The 17,916-nt window shown below is 35.7% G+C and overlaps 2 protein-coding genes across 2 annotated transcripts; both read left to right on the top strand.

Moving 5' to 3' along the window:
* Positions 1–1,172: 1,172 nt before the first annotated feature.
* Positions 1,173–3,605, top strand: LOC107595292 (serum paraoxonase/arylesterase 2-like). The gene is made up of 9 exons (XM_016285650.1): positions 1,173–1,303; positions 1,470–1,540; positions 1,783–1,838; positions 1,927–2,092; positions 2,279–2,405; positions 2,485–2,685; positions 2,785–2,866; positions 3,076–3,204; positions 3,386–3,605. Exons 1-9 carry the CDS (start codon positions 1,227–1,229, stop codon positions 3,545–3,547), a joined length of 1,071 nt encoding a protein of 356 aa, XP_016141136.1. The 5' UTR covers positions 1,173–1,226; the 3' UTR covers positions 3,548–3,605.
* A 976-nt stretch (positions 3,606–4,581) lies between these two features.
* LOC107595282 (serum paraoxonase/arylesterase 2-like) lies at positions 4,582–7,399 on the top strand. The gene is made up of 9 exons (XM_016285641.1): positions 4,582–4,690; positions 4,915–4,985; positions 5,270–5,325; positions 5,453–5,618; positions 5,823–5,949; positions 6,036–6,236; positions 6,367–6,448; positions 6,662–6,790; positions 6,971–7,399. The coding sequence occupies exons 1-9, from the start codon at positions 4,614–4,616 to the stop codon at positions 7,133–7,135; spliced, it is 1,074 nt and encodes a 357-aa protein (XP_016141127.1). The 5' UTR covers positions 4,582–4,613; the 3' UTR covers positions 7,136–7,399.
* Positions 7,400–17,916: the final 10,517 nt, after the last annotated feature.

Here is a 17,916-nt window from a genome sequence, read left to right as displayed (position 1 = left end):
TGTTAGTAAGTCAGCTTCTTTCCTCTCATATTATATCGCTATTGTTGATAGAGAGATAATAATTACACAATTAGCCACTACTCTCTTTATTCAAAATGAGAATCAGATATCTGTGTAAATTTTCAGGAGCATCTGGGGTATTCTTAAATTTGGCTAATGAGCTTATGGCCATAAAGGAATGTCTCGAAACTAGCTATAATTCCCTTAAAGAATGAGGTTCAATATCTTGGAATATTGATAACCAAAGACCAGAAAAGAAGGTGCTTGCTAAATTTTAGTTCTATTATTGAAAAAAAAATTAAAAGACGTTAAATCATTGGCTTATAAGAGACCTTTGTTTAAGGGGTAGAGTTTTAATTACACAGGCAGAGGGTATTTCTAGACTTATTTATGCAGCAATGGCTTAACATCTTGAAAAAAACTATGAAAAGAAATTGACAAAATATTCATTGACTTCATTTTGAAAAATAAAATACATTACATGAAGACAGTTATTATGAATTAATATAAAAATGGTGGCTTAAATGTTCTGGACTTTGCAACAATAAATAATACATGTAAGGTTAATTGGCTTAAACAAACTGTTAAAAATTCTGATTCCATTTGATGTTTATGCAGTGTGTAATACAGCTCTAAGTGAATGAAAACATCATGCAAAGTTTTAAATCTGAAAGTGCACTGTGTATAAAGTTACTGTCTCTCAAAAGTCGGCTCTGAATCATTGAAACAAGTCTTTTTTAAAACGAATCCCAAGCCGTTTCATGTTGAAGTCAACATGAAATATTAGCATATTGTTGCGCGCGCAGACCCGGGAAAACATTCATTCTTTGCCACTAGGTGCTGCTTTTGGAGCGGTAAAAGTAGCTGTTTCCTAACGGCTGTACACAAAGCAGCACTGCGCTCACAAACCATTACAGGCCTGATGAAATAAAATCGACCAAAAGGATCACTGCAGATTAGCCTCACGCAAAGGAGGGGTTTTGAAAAATGAATGGCTGAGGGAATCGTTTGGGAGTCGTTGAGCAAATAAGGTTAAAAAAACAACAACCTTGCATGCATGTCAACCTGTTGTTGGGGACTCCCAAAACCAAAATATGAACCTTTCATAACCCATAATAGGGGCACTTTAAAAAACACGTCCAAAATCGCGTATAATGAGCGGACCTGGCAACACTGAAGGGTTAATAATGTTTGTGAGCTAGCGGCAGCGCGAGAGTTTAGACAGCATGGGTAAGTTAGCAGTACTCTCGTTGTCTGTTGCAGCTCTTGCAGTTTTGATCGGAGAAAGACTCATTACATTAAGGTTGGTTGATGTGTCCTATCGTATATGTATTTTCTACACGCTGCTCTGATCTTTGCTGATACTATTGACATATTAATTGGTGTTTATATGTAATTATTGCACATGACAATACTCATAGCAATATATATTATATAATATGACTATATATGTTTTGTCTTCTTTACAGGCATGTATCACTTTACTACAGAGAACTTACTCAGAACTACCTTCCGAACTGTCACCATATAGAGGGCATAGGTAAACCCTGTATTGATTGCCATGTTTTCTGGTCACGTGTCAGTTCATGGACTGAATTTACCAGTCTGGACCTAATGTATTCTTATTTATGCAATTCTACATGCGAGGTAAAAAAGAAAAGAAAAAAAGGAATAGTGTAGGCTAAGTTTTGTAGTGTTGTGCTTTTATAATTTATTCTGTAATTGAGTTTTTGTCACTGTTGTGATGATCTGTAGTGTCATTTTGTTTGCTGTTTTAAACAGAATGTGGGGCTGAAGATATCACAATACTTGAAAATGGACTGGCCTTTCTGAGCACTGTATGTCATAAAACTAAAAACACCTGATTGTTGAAGTACATTAATTATATACATTTGACCATTAAAAAATGCAACTATTTATGCTTAGTGCGTGAAGCATCCAGACTTACCGTCCTATTCAGATGACCCTGGAAAGATCTACACCCTGAATCTGATGGATTCTAAAATGAAAATTAAAGCACTGAACGTCAAGGGAGACTTTGACAAAGACTCTTTTAATCCACATGGAATCAGCCTGTACACGGATGACAAAGGTTTGCCATTTTCATTCAATAAATGTATACATAAACAAGAAAAGTTTCATTCCTTATTGAACTGCCTATATATTGATATTACATAATATTACCTACACACATAAGTAGTTATTGTGAAATGTTAAAACTATATTAAACGGATGATTGTGAATGAACCTAAGTGTATAAATTCTTCTCTCACTACAGTTGGTGCCGTATACCTATTTGTTGTTAATCATCCTCAAGGCAACAGTCAAGTGGAGATTTTTCGATTTGTTGAGGATGAAAATGCTCTTCAGTACATCAAGACCATCAAGCATGAACTCCTGCACAAGTATGTGCTCCATTAAACCACAATATTGCTGTAACATACCCTAGACCTAAAGTATAAATTCCAGTGTATTTATCATTAGTGTGAATGATATAGTCGCTGTGGGGACCGAAAGCTTTTATGCCACCAATGATCATTACTTCACAAATGGGATTCTCAAGTTTGTGGAGCCGTTTCTGTCTTTGCCCTGGTGTGACGTGGTCTACTACAGCCCTCAGACCGTGCAGGTTGTGGCAGGGGGCTTCTTGCTCGCCAACGGCATAAATATCTCCCCTGACAAAAGGCAAGTTTTAGAAAAAAAATATCAAGATTTGCATATGCATGTACTGTTATCAAATCATTTATTGCGTAATCATGTCCTGTTTATAACCTGTCATTTCAGGCATTTGTATGTGGCAGACCTCCTGAAGCACAAAATTGTTGTCTTGAAAATACAAAACAACACTGTATTGTCCCATGTAAAGGTAAACAACAAACTACTTGAAATGTTCACACCTTATTTTATCCCATACAGGATTATTTTTCATAGATTAAAGTATAGAATTTCAGCTTTATTGTGTTTGCTTCAAATAAAACAACAATGAATCAATGAATATTTAATAGTTTTTAAAATAACAACAACTACTCTGACTGCTATTGCTAATATTATGGCTTGTTCATTTTTCTTACCCAGGAGGTTGATGTGGGGTCACTCTGTGACAACATTGAGGTGGACCGTGAATCTGGAGATCTATGGCTGGGATGCCACCCAAACGGTCGCAATTGGTTACTTCAAGATCCGAACGATCCACCTGGTTCTGAGGTGTGTGAATGTATGCAGCATATTTAAATGCTTGAGCTGTGGCCTAGTGTTTAATGCCCATGCTCAAATATGATGAGCTGTCATGTTCCCATGTCTTTCCCCTTTCTCTTCCCACTGTTTCCTCACTCCTCTCAGCTGTCTCTGAGTTACAAATCTGTAACATACCCATGTTCTCCTATAGGTTATCAGGATTGAGAACATCCTCTCTGAAAAGCCCAAGGTGACCCAGATGTATGCAGATGATGGCAGTGTGATCATTGCTTCTTCAGTGGCAACACCATATGGAGGAAAGCTGCTCATAGGAACAGTTTATCAGAAAGCTCTGATCTGTGACCTTAAGTAGTGTATATACTTACTGGAAAGAATAAATATGGGCTCAGCTGTTTGAAAGATTTTGTCTGAATAGTGTCATTTCAGAGACTACATATTTGCGACACAAATCAAAGACAAGACCAACTAATAATAGGTAATAATTCACTTGAAATTTCAGTTGCACCTTTTGTTCTGTAAAGTGAGAAAAATCAATTCACACAATAGGCCTATATATTTGGCTTGACGGACTGCTTGGATTGATTATAAACTCTTCTATCTATCTACTAGATATGTGAGCTTAAAGCAAGAGTTAAAGGGGTCATATGATGCTGCTAAAAAGAACATTATTTTGGTGTAATGAAATGTGTTTATGCGGTTTAAGGTTCAAAAAACATTATTTTCCACATACCGTACATTATTGTTTCTCCTCTATGCCCCGCCTTTCTGAAACGCGTCGATTTTTACAAAGCTCATCTGTCTGAAAAGCGAGGTGTGCTCTGATTGGCCAGATATCCAGTGTGTTGTGATTGGCCGAATACCTCAAGCGTGTGACTAGGTTCACCTAGGCTCGGCATATGTTTTCAATAGCTATCACTAGTTGATTTGTAAAAATATATAGCCTATATTATCAGTTTGTGATGTCCATGCAACACAGAACCTTTACTAACAAACTCCCATGGCAATTAATAACTATTTTCTTACTACACCCCACCAACAGTTAGGTTAGGTTTAACCTTCATGTTAAGGCCTACCAAAAAAAACACGTTTCTGTACGAATCATATGGTATGAAAGTAATCACTACCTCGTAAAATAGTTTATTTTCTTTCTCTGGGTTGACTTACCATATTCTGAGTGAACTTTACAAACAATATCCATGTTATTCACATCTTGGCTGGTTTGACAGAAAAAAAATTAATAAAAATAAATGCAATAGCATGCAACCAATAAGCAGAACCGAATTCTGGAAATTATCCCCAAAACAAACACCACGACTGTGCATTTGTAGTACAAAAATCCGCGCATAAAAAGCGGACCTGGCAACACTGAAGGGTTAATCATGTTTGTGAGCTAGCGGCAGCGCGAGAGTTTAGACAGCATGGGTAAGTTAGCAGTACTCTCGTTGTCTGTTGCAGCTCTTGCAGTTTTGATCGGAGAAAGACTCATTACATTAAGGTTGGTTGATATGTACGATCGAATTTATATAATAATGACTTGCGATTACTGTTATTTGCATACCAAACTTTATAACTATTTCAGTAAATGTTTTCTTTGACTGCACGCTGTTCTAATCTTTGCTGCTACTTACTGACATATTAATTCGTGTTTATACATAATTACTGAACATGACAATAATCATAGGAATATCTATTATATATGTAGTTTTGTCTTCTCCACAGGCATGCATCACTTTCCTACAGAGAACTTACTCAGAACTACCTTCCGAACTGTCACCATATAGAGGGCATAGGTAAGTAAACACTGAATTGATTGCCTTATTTTCTGGTCACGTGTCAGTTTGCGGGACTGAATTTACCAGCTTCGACCTAATGCAGTGTTACTTATTCAATTATAAGTGTGAGATTCATGTAAAATAATGTTTTACTGGTGAAGTGTAAGTTTTGCAGCGTTTTGCTTTTATAATTATTCCTGTCATTGAGTAAAGAGCATTTGAAGAAGCATATGTGTAGACTTCTGACACTGCAAATGCAGATGTAGTGGTGATCTGTAGTGTGTTATTTTTGTTTTAAACAGAATATGGCGCTGAAGATATAACCATACTTGAAAATGGACTGGCCTTTCTGAGCACTGTATGTCATAACAACAAAATCATTACTGAGTAATCTCATGCTAGCAGCAGTCGTTTTTACTATTTTACTATTAATTTGACCGTTAAATGCAACTGTTGTTCAACATGTTCAAATTACTTAAACATAGGGCTTGAAATATCCAGGCTTACCGTCCTTTTCAGATGACCCTGGAAAGATCTACACCCTGAATCTGATGGATTCTAAAATGAAAATTAAAGCACTGAACGTCAAGGGAGACTTTGACAAAGACTCTTTTAATCCACATGGAATCAGCCTGTACACGGATGACAAAGGTTTGCTTTTTTTTTAATTCAATGAATGTATACATAAACAAGAAAAGTTTAATTCCTTATTGAATTTTCTATACTTGCATTGATTTCACATAATTTATATTACCTACACACATAAGAAGTAGTTATTGTGAAATGTTAAAACTATATTAAACGGATGATTGTGAATGAAACTAAAAAAAAGTATAAATTCTTCTCTCACTACAGATGGTGCCGTATACCTATTTGTTGTTAATCATCCTCAAGGCAACAGTCAAGTGGAGATTTTCCGATTTGTTGAGGATGAAAATGCTCTTCAGTACATCAAGACCATCAAGCATGAACTCCTGCACAAGTATGTGCTCCATTAAACCACAATATTGCTGTAACATACCCTAGACCTAAAGTATAAATTCCAGTTTATTTATCTGCATTTGTTAGTGTGAATGATATAGTCGCTGTGGGGACCGAAAGCTTTTATGCCACCAATGATCATTACTTCACAAATGGGATTCTCAAGTTTTTGGAGCCGTTTCTGTCTTTGCCCTGGTGTGACGTGGTCTACTACAGCCCTCAGACCGTGCAGGTTGTGGCAGGGGGCTTCTTGATTGCCAACGGCATAAATATCTCCCCTGACAAAAGGCAAGTTTCAGGAAAAAAATCAAGCTTTGCATTGATAAAAGCACAGTATAGTGTAATATTACCATCAAAGCATTATTGCGTAATTATGTCCTGTTTATATGTTGTTAATACGTTTAAAATGTCATTTCAGGCATTTGTACGTGTCTGATATTCTGAAGCACAAAATTGTTGTCTTGGAAATACAGAAAAACACTGTATTGTCTCATGTAAAGGTAAACATCAAACTACATAAAATGTTCACACCTTATTTTTTCCCATACAGAATAAAAAAAATAAAAAAAACTATTTAAGTATAGAATTGTAAGCTGTGTTAACTTCAAACACAACAAACATGAAACAAATTAATAGTTTTTTACTTAGTAGAAAAAGAGAACTACTCTGTCTGCTATTGCTAATATTACTGCATGGTATTTTTTCTTACCCAGGAGGTTGATGTGGGGTCACTCTGTGACAACATTGAGGTGGACCGTGAATCTGGAGATCTATGGCTGGGCTGCCACCCAAACGGTCTTAAATGTGTATTTCATGATCCAAATGATCCACCTGGTTCTGAGGTGTGTGAATATATGTATTGTGTTTTGTTTAGTGCCTATGCTCAAATATGATGAGCTGTCGTGTTCGAGTCTGGCTCACATCATGTTCTCATCTCTTATCCTTTCTTTTCCCACTATCTCCTGTCTTATCTCAAGTGTCCCTGAGTTACAAATCTATAATATAACGATGTTCTCCTGTAGGTTATCAGGATTGAGAACATCCTCTCTGAAAAGCCCAGGGTGACTCAGGTATATGCAGATGATGGCAGTGTGATTGTTGCTTCTTCGGTGGCAACTCAATATGGAGGAAAGTTGCTCATTGGAACCGTTTATCAGAAAGCTCTGATCTGTGACCTTAAATTGTGAATGTACTCCCTTACGGGGAAGAATAAATATTGGCTTAAGTGTTTGAAAGAATTGGTCTGAATAGTCATTTTAAAGGCAACACAAAACAAAGTCATGGCCTTTTGTAGGGTAAAGTTTGAAAAATCAATCCATATTATATAAATTTGGCTTAACACAGGCTGATTGGGTTGCAAACACTATCTACTAGATATGTGAGCTTGAAGTATAACTTGACTTCGCATATGTTCTCAGTAGCTGTCTGACACTTGATTTTTATTTCTTGAGTTGTGTAAAAAATATATTCCTCACTTTATAATGTACATGCAACACAAATAAACATTTACCAACACACTCTCACTGAAATTAACAAACAATTTGTGAAAATGACAAGAATGAATTTGTATTTTCTTGTAGCGTCTGCGTAGAATCATGCATGATCTTTGGGGTTTTATGGCTTAAGAGACCATTTTAGCCTTTGACATTTGCATATAAATTACAGTCCTGGTCACAGACTTTACACTTATATGGGGGCTAAATTGCCAAATGGTTCCTCGCTACCAAGGAGATTCTAAGCAGTCCCCCACTATCATCTCCCCATTTGATTTCAAACACTTTCCAAAGAGATGTAAATGACCCCGATGCCAGGCACCGATGGGCCTGGCTGACCAAGCAAACTAACACACACACACACGTAAAGACCTTTACTCTATTTAGACCATAATTGAGCAGTTACAAATATATCTGGTATACTGCATGCGTTGTTTGTACGTTTCCCTATTAGATTAGCTGAGTTACCACTTGTTATTTGTATTAGTCAAGCCCTAAGCACTGATATTCAGGTGTATGGATATATCTTTGGTTTAATCTATTCTAAATGTTTCTTCCTTGGTATCAATATTATCTGCTCTTTATTCCTCAAACAATGATGTACAGTATGTGATTGTGAAACACATCATACGATTTGTACTATATTTTGGGTTAAAATTGCGCAATTTCCAGACCGGCCATAAAACATGCAAATGGGCCATAAAAGGAGACCAAGGAAACTGCTCCCGCTCAAAAATTCATGCCTGGTATTGGCTAGCCCACCCCAAGTCGGGGGTGAAGAGGAACCCTCAAAAGTGATTAGCCCGAAATTATTTTTGCTCAGAAAACCTCTTCTTTTGGGACAACACACTACAACTCTACTCTTGAGTTTTGTTTTCCGGCAGTTTTTATCTTCAAGGAACTTCGAGTCGCTGTGGACTTTTCCTATTTTCAGAAGAACTAGAAGTAAACTTCCAGCTCACTCCTAATGAACTCATCAAAGACCTCCGTTGTCTACCGCATCAGGACTCTTGTTCAGCAATCGAAGCCAATGCAAGTAACCGTTTACAATTATTTAGATGCGTGTTTAAGTTTCAGTCCCTTTTAAGGTGATTTTTGATTCTCTGATGATTCTCGAAGGTTGTGTTTAAAATTGATGTGAAATACTGCCATCATTTTACTTTCCTCTCTCTTTTCCTTACTTTGTTTCATTCTGTATATATGTGTTTTGCTTAGTTATATGTTAGATATAGTTTCATTTATTAAATCCCTTATATTCACGATCGATTGCCTCTGTTGCTGCTCACAATTCGAAGTCAATGAATGTTTTGAACCCTTGCTACAATATGCTAAATTACTGCTAGCACTGCATAAAGAAGGACAGTTATTCTTCCTTGGCCAGGAAAATAATCGTTCCTTGAATTGATAAATGATTATATTGTACGCTCGGTGGATGGACAAATCAAATAATTGTAATATTGATTCTGCTACAGTTCGAAGATATAATCTAAATATTTATTATTAATCATAACCAGTTATAATTAGTCATAAATATTTCCCTGTTGAGCAGATTTACAAAATTCTATATAACAGCAGGGTATCAGGGATGCAGAGCACATTAGTAAGGCCGCTATATGCAGAGCGGTAAATAAAGTGTGCCTCACTCTTGCGCTCTTTCAGAGAATTTGTGTGTAGTTTCCCGAGCACAAACCCATCGAAAATGAAGTTGATTACTGTATGGAATGGAATGATGCCAGAAGGAAGGGTAGTTGGAGATAGGCCTAAATGTCTTCACCACCACAGCTGTTAAATAAACACAAATTATTCACAATTTATTTGGTCATCTTTATTTCTTACAAAAGCAACAGTTATTCTTTTTCCTGTTGGATTTTAATATTCTTCCAATAGGCTACTTGGCATTGTGGCCATCTCCTCTTCATCTGTTCTTGATTATTTTGCGAGCCTTCTTCTGGCTGAGTAGAGGTCAAATGTTAATTTCATTAGGCTACTCTAATTAAGAAATGGAAAATGTAACAGTTTGGATTAGAGAACATTTAATTATCTGAAAAGTAATGAATGACGTAAATACTGTCATCTGTAGATTGGCCAAGCACCAAAAAAAACCTGTCAGAAAACCAGCATTCTGGAAAAAAGCGACTTCCCATCTAGGGAGATACAGGCTGCTATTTCAACATGCTACTTTAAAGTCCAAGGCGCGTATAATACGAGTACAAGGCATGGTGTTGCCAAGTCCGTAATTTCCCTGCGGATTTGGGATACTTTGACACTGCAGCAGGTTAAATCGATCTCCCCCATAACGAGATTTTGACAAAAGAGGAGACTGACAGAGGGGAAACCCTTGGGTAAAACGCCTTTGGGTTAATTTTGATTAGAAATCAGATTTTTTTTTGCAGACCTGGCAACCCTGAAACATTGTGTTGACGTCATTTTAACTGAAACAGGAAGACAGGGCGGGACATATTAAGCACCCCCGCCCCTTTTTAAAATAGCCAATAGCGTTCGTTTATATCACAGCTTGGGCTAGAGCCTTTCAGAGCCGTTGAGCTCAGAAAAGCCGCATTTGACATGGTATGCCAGCCACAATCTCATCCATATTGCTATAAAATATAGCATTCTGTGTAGAATTCAAATAGCTCTGATACATTTTGTGGTCTGCGTCGACACAGCGCGAAACCAGACTTTTTTCCCTCAATGGAAAGCATATTTACACTGTTTGAATCATTCCCTGTCCCCTATATAGTGCACTACTACGTGCCATTCACTGTACAGAAAATGCCAGGGGTGTGGACTCGAGTCACTTGACTCGAGACTTGACTCGGACTCGAGTCCCAAATTTGATGACTTGTGACTCGACTCGAAATAATTAAAGACTTGAGACTCGACTTAGACTTTGGCAGCAATGACTCGAGACTTGAGCCCAATGACTCGGAAAGACTTTATGATCAGATCAAAGTCGTTAGGCGCGTCCCTGCAGCATTGCGCTTGACTGGCAATAAGCCAGAGACTACGTTCAGGGAGCGCTGGATAGGCTAGGATAAATTACTGGAGTAATAGTATAACTTACGACAAAAGCGAACAGAGATAATAAAACTAACAAATTACATGATTCGTCTAGTAGCGATCTCCGCTTGTGAAAAGCGCTGCCCTGTCCGTTTGATCGACTGTTTTTGTCAGATCTCCACTGTTTTTGTTCGATCAGTTATATTTGAATTGCATGTGCATTTTTAAAATTCATTATAGGCTATTTGGGTCTTTAGCGACCCGGACCTATATATATATATTTCTATATATATTTCTATATATATATATTTCTATATATATTTTCTTGTTATATTGTTTATAATTAATAGATTGAGGAATACTAAAAAAGTTGATGTCTAACTTAAAAAAAATGAAGGAGGGAGAGGGTAGAGAATGATGTCCCGGGTCGCTAAAGACTCAGTAATAGACCTGGGAGTATGCATTTAAGGGTTAAGTTTAAAGTTAATCCATAATTAAGATTTAAATCGGAGTTTAAAGTTATGGTGCAACAGGATTAAAGTTCATCTTAAATATAACTTCAATCCGATCAAAATGATGGGTTAAAAATTTAAACCTGCTTATTTTTAAAGGTTTGAAGTTTGGTGCAACAGAATTATTAGATAAACCTCGATTTAATCTAGATTTAAAATTAATCATTGCAAACCATTCAGCTATAATTTGAAGAAAAATGCACATTAGGCCTAATGTCTGAAGTGAGCAAGCAGCAATAGGCCTAATGATAATTTAAAATATAATTTGAAGAAGTGTTTTTTTCACAAAATGAGTATTGTATATATATATATATATATATATATATATAACTATAAAATACAGGCTACTCAATTTTTCTCTTGCAGGCACTCATGTCACTTCCATTTCTTTCAGGATAAATGAATGTATTCATGTGATGTAAATCAGTCTGTTGGCCTATAGAGCACACAGTGTCACGGAATGCCAGGAGAGACAAGGTAAGATCCAGTTGCAGTTTATTGAAAGTAACAAAATAATCAAAACAGATCAAAAACGTGGCAAAAGGTAATCCAAAACGCACGAACGACAGACAAGGGACTATGGGAATTGGAGTTCACAACATATAACACAAACACAGGAGAGCACCCTCAAGTGGCTAGTCCAGGGCACCACAACCAGACACTGTGACATTACCCCCCTCTACGGAGCGGATACCAGACGCTCCACCAGAAAACATAAAAAGTTCAGGAGGGAGGTGGAACTGAGGCGGACCAGGGACTGGAGCGGGCTCTGTGAGCTCTGTGAGCTCCCGGACTGGAGCAGGCTCTGGACTGGGCTCTGTGAGCTCCAGGGCTGGAGCGGGCTCTGGAGTGGGCTCTGTGAGCTCCCGGTCTGGAGCGGGCTCTGGAGTGGGCTCTGTGAGCTCCCAGACTGGAGCGGGCTCTGGAGTGGGCTCTGTGAGCTCCCGGACTGGAGCGGGCTCTTGAGTGGGCTTTCCTGTCCTCCTTCTCACCCGTCGCCGCTTCGTGGGAGTCCGAAGGATAGAGGAGGTGGTGGGAAAATCCCTGCAGAAGGGTTCTGACTGGCCTGGTATTGCCCACTGACTTCAACCCTGGATATATCTGATGAAGCCCCAGAAGTCTAGGATCTCGAGTCCTTTCACCTCCCACTGGGGCAAAGGATTATCCAGACAGATGTTAAGGAGGTCCTTAAGTGCAGCCTCATTATAATCTAGCCCCACCGCCAACGTCCAAAAGATCCGGGCAAACGCACCAACCTCCATTCCTTCCTGCCTCTGAGCCATCAGAGTCCGGACTCGACTCATACGCTCCTTCCCTGTGGCAGGAGGGACAATCCGGATGTCCATGGTCAAAAAAAAAGGAAAAGAAAAATCAAACTGCTGGATCTTGTATTGGCTGCTATTTTCTGTCACGGAATGCCAGGAGAGACAAGGTAAGATCCAGTTGCAGTTTATTGAAAGTAACAAAATAATCAAAACAGAACAAAAACGTGGCAAAAGGTAATCCAAAACGCAAGGAACAGATAACACGGTAAACTATAGACAACTCAGACATAAGATCAAACACGAGATGACAAATACAAAATAGCAGCAATGACAGACAGAGTGAGCAAGGTATATATAGCTGGGATAATGAGTAAATGACTAACAGGTGATAATGATCGGAAATAATAAACAGGTGCTAATGATCAGACAGAATGACAGACAAGGGACTATGGGAATTGGAGTTCACAACATATAACACAAACCCAGGAGAGCGCCCCCAAGTGGCCAGTCCAGGGCACCACAACCAGACACTGTGACACACAGCCCCTAAATTTAGCGATCAACTATGCATATTATAAACTTAACATTTAACGTACAACATTGTTATTGCTGTGCTATTGCTGTGTTATTACTGTGTTATTAATGTGTTATTCCTGTGTTATTTCTGTTATTACTGTGTTATTATTGTGTTATTCCTGTATTATTTCTGAATTATTCCTGTGTTATTTCTGTGTATTTCCTGTGTTATTTCTGTTATTACTTTGTTATTCCTGTGTTATTTCTGTTAACCCTGTATTATTAATGTGTTATTCCTGTGTTATTTCTGTGTTATTAATGTGTTAAATCTGTGTTGTTCCTGTGTTATTACTTTGTTATTCCTGCGTTATTTCTGTTATCACTGTGTTATTACTGTGTTTTTCCTGAGTTATTTCTGGTATTACTGTGTTATTACCATGTTATTACTGTGTTATTAATGTGTTATTTCTGTGTTATTAATGTGTTAATTCTGTGTTATTCCTGTGTTATTACTTTGTTATTCCTGTGTTATTTCTGTTGTCACTGTGTTATTCCTGTGTTATTCCTGTTTTAATACTGTGTTATTACTGCGTTATTAATGTGTTATTCCTGAGTAATTTCTGTTATTACTGTGTTATTACTATTTTAAGTCCGGACTCGACTCATACGCTCCTTCAGTTATTACTGTGTTATTTTACTGTGCTATTTCTGTGTTATTACTGAGTTATTCCTGTTTTAATACTGTGTTATTACTGCGTTATTAATGTGTTATTCCTGAGTAATTTCTGTTATTACTGTGTTATTACTATTTTAGTACTGTGTTATTACTGCGATATTACTGAGTTAATCCTGTTTTTTTTTACTGTGCTATTTCTGTGTTATTACTGAGTTATTCCTGTTTTAATACTGTGTTATTACTGCGTTATTAATGTGTTATTCCCGAGTAATTTCTGTTATTACTGTGTTATTACTGTTTTAGTACTGTGTTATTACTGCGATATTACTGAGTTAATCCTGTTTTTTTTTACTGTGCTATTTCTGTGTTATTACTGAGTTATTCCTGTTTTAATACTGTGTTATTACTGCGTTATTACTGTGTTATTACTGAGTTAATCCTGTGTTATTACTCTGTTATTACTGAGTTATTCCTTTGTTATTACTGTGTTATTACTGAATTCATCCGTGTTATTACTGTGTTATTGCGGTTTTATTACTGAATATTCCTGTATTACTGTGTATTTTCTGTGTTATTGCTGTTATTACTGTGTTATTCCTGTTATTTCTGCCATTACTGAGTTATTCCTGTGTTATTACTGTGTTATTACTGTGTTAGTCCGGTGTTATTTCTGTTATTACTGTGTTATTACTGTGTTATTCCTGTGTGATTTCTGTGTTATTTCTGTTATTCCTGTTATTATTTTGTTATTCCTCTGTTATTTCTGTGGTATTACTGTGTTATTACTGTGTTATTCCTGTGTGATTTCTGTGTTATTACTGTGTTATTCCTGAGTAATTTCTGTTATTTCTTTTTTTACTGTGTTATTACTACGTTATTACTGAGTTAATCCTGTGTTATTACTGTTATTCCTGTGTTATTACTGTTTTATTACTGTGTTATTAATTTGTTATTCCCGAGTAATTTCTATTTTTACTGTCTTATTACTGTGTTATTCCTGTGTTATCACTGCGTTATTGCTGTGTTATTACTGAGTTAATCCTGTGTTATTACTGTGTATTCCTGTTTTATTGCTGTTATTACTGTGTTATTCCTGTTATTTCTGCCATTACTGAGTTATTTCTGTGTTATTACTGTGTTATTACTGTGTTATTCCTGTGTCATTTCTGTGTCATTACTGTGTTATTTCTGTTATTCCTGTGTTATTTCTTTGTTCTTACTGTGTTATTTATGTTGTCACTGTGTTATTTCTGTGTTATTAATGTGTTAATTCTGTGTTGTTCCTGTGTTAGTAATTTGTTATTCCTGTGTTATTTCTGTTGTCACTGTGTTATTACTGTGTTTTTCCTGAGTTATTTCTGGTATTACTGTGTTATTACCATGTTATTACTGTGTTATTTCTGTGTTATTACTGCGTTATTCCTTTGTTATTACTGTGTTATTCCTGTGTTATTCCTGTGTTGTTCCTGTGTTATTTCTGTGTTATTAATGTGTTATTTCTGTGTTATTAATGTGTTAATTCTGTGTTATTCCTGTGTTATTTCTGTTGTCACTGTGTTATTCCTGAGTTATTTCTGTTATTACTGTGTTATTACTGTTTTAGTACTGCGATATTACTGAGTTAATCCTGTGTTTTTACTGTGCTATTTCTGTGTTATTACTGAGTTATTCCTGAGTTATTCCTGTTTTAATACTGTGTTATTACTGCGTTATTAATGTGTTATTCCCGAGTAATTTCTGTTATTACTGTGTTATTACTGTTTTAGTACTGCGATATTACTGAGTTAATCCTGTGTTTTTACTGTGCTATTTCTGTGTTATTACTGAGTTATTCCTGAGTTATTCCTGTTTTAATACTGTGTTATTACTGCGTTATTAATGTGTTATTCCCGAGTAATTTCTGTTATTACTGTGTTATTACTGTGTTATTCCTGAGTTATTTCTGTTATTACTGTGTTATTCCTGAGTTATTTCTGTTATTACTGTGTTATTCCTGAGTTATTTCTGTTATTACTGTGTTATTCCTGAGTTATTTCTGTTATTACTGTGTTATTCCTGAGTTATTTCTGTTATTACTGTGTTATTCCTGAGTTATTTCTGTTATTACTGTGTTATTCCTGAGTTATTTCTGTTATTACTGTGTTATTCCTGAGTTATTTCTGTTATTACTGTGTTATTCCTGAGTTATTTCTGTTATTACTGTGTTATTCCTGAGTTATTTCTGTTATTACTGTGTTATTCCTGAGTTATTTCTGTTATTACTGTGTTATTCCTGAGTTATTTCTGTTATTACTGTGTTATTCCTGAGTTATTTCTGTTATTACTGTGTTATTCCTGAGTTATTTCTGTTATTACTGTGTTATTCCTGAGTTATTTCTGTTATTACTGTGTTATTCCTGAGTTATTTCTGTTATTACTGTGTTATTCCTGAGTTATTTCTGTTATTACTGTGTTATTCCTGAGTTATTTCTGTTATTACTGTGTTATTCCTGAGTTATTTCTGTTATTACTGTGTTATTCCTGAGTTATTTCTGTTATTACTGTGTTATTCCTGAGTTATTTCTGTTATTACTGTGTTATTCCTGAGTTATTTCTGTTATTACTGTGTTATTCCTGAGTTATTTCTGTTATTACTGTGTTATTCCTGAGTTATTTCTGTTATTACTGTGTTATTCCTGAGTTATTTCTGTTATTACTGTGTTATTCCTGAGTTATTTCTGTTATTACTGTGTTATTCCTGAGTTATTTCTGTTATTACTGTGTTATTCCTGAGTTATTTCTGTTATTACTGTGTTATTCCTGAGTTATTTCTGTTATTACTGTGTTATTCCTGAGTTATTTCTGTTATTACTGTGTTATTCCTGAGTTATTTCTGTTATTACTGTGTTATTCCTGAGTTATTTCTGTTATTACTGTGTTATTCCTGAGTTATTTCTGTTATTACTGTGTTATTCCTGAGTTATTTCTGTTATTACTGTGTTATTCCTGAGTTATTTCTGTTATTACTGTGTTATTCCTGAGTTATTTCTGTTATTACTGTGTTATTCCTGAGTTATTTCTGTTATTACTGTGTTATTCCTGAGTTATTTCTGTTATTACTGTGTTATTCCTGAGTTATTTCTGTTATTACTGTGTTATTCCTGAGTTATTTCTGTTATTACTGTGTTATTCCTGAGTTATTTCTGTTATTACTGTGTTATTCCTGAGTTATTTCTGTTATTACTGTGTTATTCCTGAGTTATTTCTGTTATTACTGTGTTATTCCTGAGTTATTTCTGTTATTACTGTGTTATTACTGCGTTATTCCTGTGTGATTTCTGTGTTATTTCTGTTTTTCCTGATATTATTTTGTTATTCCTGTGTTATTTCTTTGTTATTCCCGTGTTATTACTGTGTTATTCCTGCGTTATTACTGTTATTCCTGTGTTATTCCTGCGTTATTACTTTTTTACTGTGTTATTACTACGTTATTACTGAGTTAATCCTGTGTTATTACTGTTATTCCTGTGTTATTACTGTTTTATTACTGTGTTATTAATTTGTTATTCCCGAGTAATTTCTATTTTTACTGTCTTATTACTGTGTTATTCCTGTGTTATCACTGCGTTACTGCTGTGTTATTACTGAGTTAATCCTGTGTTATTACTGTGTATTCCTGTTTTATTGCTGTTATTACTGTGTTATTCCTGTTATTTCTGCCATTACTGAGTTATTCCTGTGTTATTTCTGTGTTTTTACTGTGTTATTACTGTGTTATTCCTGTGTGATTTCTATGTCATTACTGTGTTATTTCTGTTATTCCTGTGTTATTTCTTTGTTCTTACTGTGTTATTTATGTTGTCACTGTGTTATTACTGTGTTACTTCTGTTATTACTGTGTTATTTTTGTGTTATTCCTGAGTTATGTCTGTTATTACTGCGTTATTACTTTGTTATTCCTGTGTTATTTCTGTTATTACTGTGTTATTCCTGAGTTATTTCTGTTATTACCATGTTATTACTGTGTTATTTCTGTGTTATTACTGAGTTATTCTTGTGTTATTACTGTGTTATTCCTGAGTTATTTCTGTTATTACTGTGTTATTACTGTGTTATCCCTGTGTTATTTCTGTTGTCACTGAGTTATTCCTGTGTTATATCTGTGTTATTTCTGTTATTATCATGTTATTACTGTGTTATTTCTGTGTTATTACTGAGTTATTCTTGTGTTATTACTGTGTTATTCCTGAGTTATTTCTGTTATTACTGTGTTATTACTGTGTTATCCCTGTGTTATTTCTGTTGTCACTGAGTTATTCCTGTGTTATTACTGTGTTATTCCTGAGTTAATTCTGTTATTACTGTGTTATTTTGTGTTATTCCTGAGTTATGTCTGTTATTACTGCATTATTACTTTGTTATTCCTGTGTTATTTCTGTTATTACTGTGTTATTCCTGAGCTATTTCTGTTATTACCATGTTGTCACTGAGTTATTCCTGTGTTATTACTGTGTTATTCCTGAGTTA

Source organism: Sinocyclocheilus grahami, unplaced genomic scaffold, assembly GCF_001515645.1.
Source record: "Sinocyclocheilus grahami isolate Dianchi unplaced genomic scaffold, SAMN03320097.WGS_v1.1 scaffold11.1, whole genome shotgun sequence".
Taxonomy (NCBI): Eukaryota; Metazoa; Chordata; class Actinopteri; order Cypriniformes; family Cyprinidae; genus Sinocyclocheilus; species Sinocyclocheilus grahami.
This window is presented reverse-complemented; position numbering and strand designations above follow the sequence as displayed.

Bases quoted from the DNA above. Each gene is read 5' to 3' on its own strand.
- LOC107595292 (XM_016285650.1), top strand. From the start codon at position 1,227: ATGGGTAAGTTAGCAGTACTCTCGTTGTCTGTTGCAGCTCTTGCAGTT. The intron at 1,839-1,926 runs GTATGTCATAAA...ATTTATGCTTAG, and splicing joins GACTGGCCTTTCTGAGCACT to TGCGTGAAGCATCCAGACTT. The intron at 2,406-2,484 runs GTATGTGCTCCA...ATTTATCATTAG, and splicing joins AAGCATGAACTCCTGCACAA to TGTGAATGATATAGTCGCTG.
- LOC107595282 (XM_016285641.1), top strand. From the start codon at position 4,614: ATGGGTAAGTTAGCAGTACTCTCGTTGTCTGTTGCAGCTCTTGCAGTT. The intron at 5,950-6,035 runs GTATGTGCTCCA...TGCATTTGTTAG, and splicing joins AAGCATGAACTCCTGCACAA to TGTGAATGATATAGTCGCTG. The intron at 6,237-6,366 runs GCAAGTTTCAGG...ATGTCATTTCAG, and splicing joins AATATCTCCCCTGACAAAAG to GCATTTGTACGTGTCTGATA.